Source organism: Phragmites australis, chromosome 7, assembly GCF_958298935.1.
Source record: "Phragmites australis chromosome 7, lpPhrAust1.1, whole genome shotgun sequence".
In the NCBI taxonomy this organism is placed as follows: Eukaryota; Viridiplantae; Streptophyta; class Magnoliopsida; order Poales; family Poaceae; genus Phragmites; species Phragmites australis.
The window spans coordinates 22,033,847-22,038,280 of record NC_084927.1 but is presented as its reverse complement, the minus strand read 5'-3'; the positions used below and the strand labels follow the sequence as shown (position 1 = coordinate 22,038,280).

General features: G+C 47.7%; 1 protein-coding gene across 3 annotated transcripts; it reads right to left on the bottom strand.

Moving 5' to 3' along the window:
* Positions 1–1,896: 1,896 nt before the first annotated feature.
* LOC133924193 (extensin-like) lies at positions 1,897–3,360 on the bottom strand. 3 transcript variants are annotated; one of them, XM_062369630.1, is made up of 3 exons: positions 2,775–3,360; positions 2,275–2,720; positions 1,897–2,162 (listed from the first exon to the last, which is right to left on the bottom strand). In XM_062369630.1, the coding sequence occupies exons 1-2, from the start codon at positions 3,272–3,274 to the stop codon at positions 2,309–2,311; spliced, it is 912 nt and encodes a 303-aa protein (XP_062225614.1). In that variant the 5' UTR covers positions 3,275–3,360; the 3' UTR covers positions 1,897–2,162; positions 2,275–2,308. The 3 variants fall into 3 exon arrangements, with proteins under 3 accessions (XP_062225614.1, XP_062225612.1, XP_062225613.1); XM_062369628.1 differs by having other exon boundaries at positions 2,275–3,360; XM_062369629.1 differs by having other exon boundaries at positions 1,897–2,159; positions 2,275–3,360.
* Positions 3,361–4,434: the final 1,074 nt, after the last annotated feature.

Here is a 4,434-nt window from a genome sequence, read left to right as displayed (position 1 = left end):
AGGTTTATTATGGCCATGACTGCATGCACAGTTCCAATACAAGAACCATGTTACCACCAATCAATGCTGAAAAAGGGAAGAGAAGAGGAGGAAGGAGACCTTGATCCGCCACTTGAATCAATGCATGCTTTAACTTTCTTGCATAGGATTACTCTTTTTTCACCGCACTCACGCGCCAGTCATCATTACACGTTACATTGTTTTTTCTTTTCTTGCTACTGCCTACAGGGCATTTTTTTTCACTGTAAACAAGCTGTGTGCTGAACCAATAAAATCACCGCTCTGCCCTGTTTTATGAAATCAGCTACTTGGTCTTCAGAATGCAAAGGTTTCCTGACAGCATCATTTCAATTAAATAGTGTGTTTTCTTGACATATGTGCTTTCTTTTTCTTCCTGCTACTTTTGCATGTTTTGTGCCTTTATGTCAGTGAGAGGTATGGTCGGCAAAGTTTTTGATTTCCTCAAGTTGATTCCAGGGATCTCTGACATTCATCGACATACCCATGTGGCCATATGAAAAAGAGATCCGATCCGTATTACCGTGAATGGAATAAGTTTACGTAAATATGGTTTACTGTACTACTGTGAAAAAAATATGAGTAGCTTTCGAAAGGACAGGCGATTTGATTTCCAAAAGCAGTGCAACACGGAGCCACCTCTGGTTATGACAACTGTATGAACATGACCATCTTGATTTTGGGTTCATGACTCTGTGCTTAGGTTGGAATTGAACCCGGTAAAAATTTCGTACTAGGAGATAGCGGGTTCCGACAGATACTTTGAACATGTGGTCTTTTACGCATTTATTTACTTTCAACATTCAATTATGAGCTGAAATGATATAATAATAAATAAAGTTGTATGCATTACACGTTGCAAAAAACCAAATCTCTTTTTCATTAATAAAAAAATATATGTACGCACAGTTATCTAATTTAAGTCTATTTCGGCATTTCGGAAATAATGGTGGTTACTGCTTGCCTGAAGTAATTTAACTCGCCTTTATTCTTCATCGCCTTTTCACTTGTCACTCTTACAACAATAAGCAGTACTTCGACCTCTTAAAATGCAGGCCCTCCAGTTATACTGAAAAATTCTCCATTTCATAATGCCATCATGCATCATCAATTATGCTGTAACACAGATGGGGCGAAAAGAAAATAGAAACACCCGTGACCTGCTTTTAGCCACTTCATCAAGACCGCATTATTCTACTGACTAGTGTTCTTGTTTGCGTCACTGGGAAGTGGGAACGTATGGGCATGTTTCTCACTCGTTGCAGTTTTCAGTGAGGTTGCTATTCTTTGTTCTTTCTGAATTCTGAGTTACGAACATGCAAACTGACCTCGGAACATGGTAAACATCTGGTCCTGCTCTACACGGTGGATATATCATATATCTTTCTGTTCATCTCTTTCATGCTATTCTCATTTACTTGCTATGTCCGTTTCTGTTTGGGATTGCAGCTACATATGCATGTTAAACTTTAAAGAAGCCTTTGCACTAAGATACACTTCATCTTTTGATCTCGCTGAGCTCGTGATGATGCATGAGTGCTTAAGTTCATTTGTTTCTCCAAACTCTCTCAGAGCAAACTGTGACGTTACTGAAGCATGGGTGGTCTGAGGCGTCAAGGCTAAGGCTGTAGCAGCGCGTGACAGCTCACGTCGCCGCAGAATAGCAGGCTTGCATGCTGCACCGGCGCGATAAGAGGATTGGGCTGTTAAATAGCGTCGCCGTTGGCCGTACCTCCTTGGCTCTGTGCCTGAAATATATTTTACCATGAAAGACATGCAGAGTGTTGTCCTGGATATGTTAGCATCTCTGCCATGGAAACATCGCATCTCGTCACCGAGTAGAAAAGGAGAAAAAAGCTGTGAACGTGCACACGGTAGTAGAGTAAAAGACTAGCTTTTGCTTGCATTTTCATAGTTATTGTGGTTTTACAGTGATACACCAATAGTAGCAATACCATTACCCACACACAACACGTCTGCTAAAGATCGACTTTCACGAACACAAATTCAGCGGGACAACAGAAAACATAGGGAGCAGAACTCTGCGTTATTCTCCTCTAGCTAGGGTGGCCGCAAACACGAGGAGGAATGGAGGATCAAGGCCTCAGCTCATCTTGGCTGGCTCGCAACTCTTCGATCACCTTCTGCATCACATAAGAAGCACCATTTTTTAGATCAACCATTTCGGCAGCAAGAATGAAAAAATGTGCATGCAAAATCACCCGTACAAGTGTGAGTTTGATTTCTTGTACGTACCTATGCTCCGGGCTTGACAGCAGAGTAGCGGATCTTAGTTGTAGTAGGGCGGCGGCGGGCTGGGGGTGTGAGGCGGCGGCTTGTACGCTGGCGGAGTGGGGGTCGGGGGCTTGTACGTGGGAGGCGTCGGCTTGGGCGTCGGCGTGTAGGTTGGCGGCGTCGGCTTAGGGGTGGGGGTGTAAGTTGGCGGCGTGGGTTTGGGGGTCGGCGTGTAAGTTGGTGGCGTGGGCTTGGGGGTGGGGGTGTAGGTTGGCGGCGTTGGCTTGGGGGTGGGGGTGTAGGTTGGCGGTGTTGGCTTGGGCTTGGGCGTCGGCGTGTAAGTTGGCGGCGTCGGCTTGGGGGTCGGCGTGTACGTCGGCGGTGTTGGCTTGGGCTTGGGCGTCGGCGTGTAAGTTGGCGGCATCGGCTTCGGGATCGGCTTGTACGTCGGCGGCGTCGGCTTCGGCGTCGGGGTGTAGGTTGGCGGCGTCGGCTTGGGCGTGGGTGTGTACGTCGGCGGCTTGGGCGTCGGGGTGTAGGTCGGCGGAGTGGGCTTGGGTGTCGGGGTGTAGGTCGGCGGAGTGGGCTTGGGCGTGGGTGTGTACGTCGGCGGAGTGGGCTTGGGCGTGGGTGTGTACGTCGGCGGCTTGGGCGTCGGGGTGTACGTCGGAGGCGTGGGCTTTGGCGTGGGAGTGTATGTCGGCGGCGTCGGTTTCGGGGTCGGGGTGTAGGTCGGTGGCGTCGGCTTGGGCGTGGGTGTGTACGTCGGCGGCGTCGGCTTCGGGGTTGGGGTGTACGTGGGGGGCGTCGGCTTCGGCGACGGGGTGTAGATGGGAGGCTTGGGCTTGTGCTCCTTGGGCGGCTTGTGCCCCTTTGGAGGCTTCTCGTGCTTGTGCCCCTTGGGAGGCTTCTCCGGCTTGGGGGTAGGGGTGTACCCGCCGCCGTAGCCGCTGTCCGCCTGCACCTCCACGGCCAGGCTCACGGCTACCAGGGCCAGCAGCAGAGCGGCCTTGCCACCCATTCTCTCTCTCTCTCACACACACTCACTCACCGCAAGCTCTTCAGCTTGTCCTTGGGTCAGTGTGGTGATCTGAAGAGAAGACCAGCTCTACCACTGCTTATATACACGCGGGAGGGACGGAGCCTTGGATGCTCTCGATCTTGTGTTAGAGCCGGAGGGCCCTGCGGCCGTGGCGCGAGAGGATAAGGCATGTGGGGGAGGTTTCCCCGTTGGTCACTTGGGTTCTCCGTTGAAAGGTCCGCGACGCTATCTGGCTATAGCTTGTTACCGGGGCGGGCCCTCGGTGGAGCAGGTGCTATTTACGGTGCCAGTTTATTTGTATTGTCTACTACTTGAATGTCCGTACGATGTCAGAAGTCGAAAATTTGCCAACCCGTACTTCAGAAAAGAAAGTGTAATCGGGGTAAAGATATGGAAGGAGACGGAGGAAAGAAACGAAGATCAAGACAAACGAGGGCCTGGGAGAATTATGTGGCTTGCACAATTGCGAAGGGGATTGTTTTTCTGAATATTTCAGGTGCCTTGAACAACAACCGTGTACACATAAACATTGCACGTGAAAAAGAAACTAAAAAATAACTTAATGCGTCTATTTCCTTTTTCGATGTATAGAAAGGTCATCGGTTTTCAAATTTCCCACCAAATCAAGCATTTATGCAAACTTGTCTGTAAATGCTGCTGTATAGATAATTATAGCATGTTGAATATGCTGCAATACACGAATACCATAACAAAAGGGTAGTACGGCAAAAAAAGATAATAAAAAAATTGCTCATAGATACACGTTTTTTTCTCAGACCACCACAGCTTCAATTTCAAATATGTCAGTCTTTAAAAGAAAGCGATTTGCATCTTGATAGTATCCATCTTTCCATTCGGCATTACCAGAAAACTTCCAGCCATATGCTAGATTAAAAAACACTTAGGCATAAACTTACCAATTAGTGGTATAATTTTCTTATCTTGCAACTGCTAGTGCTAGGTAGATCATGTGCAAGTATCCACATTCTATTGTGGATCACTAAAAGGATATTTCCATACGACGCTTTGTAAAAAAAAAAAGTATAATTGGTTGCACAGTATCACCTAACAAACTCTGCACTGCAACGAAGACATCAGAAAATTCAATGGTCCGTTACTAAAAACATACTCTAAACTGC

Excerpts from the sequence above, each read along its gene's own strand:
- LOC133924193 (XM_062369628.1), bottom strand. The coding sequence starts at position 3,274 with ATGGGTGGCAAGGCCGCTCTGCTGCTGGCCCTGGTAGCCGTGAGCCTG.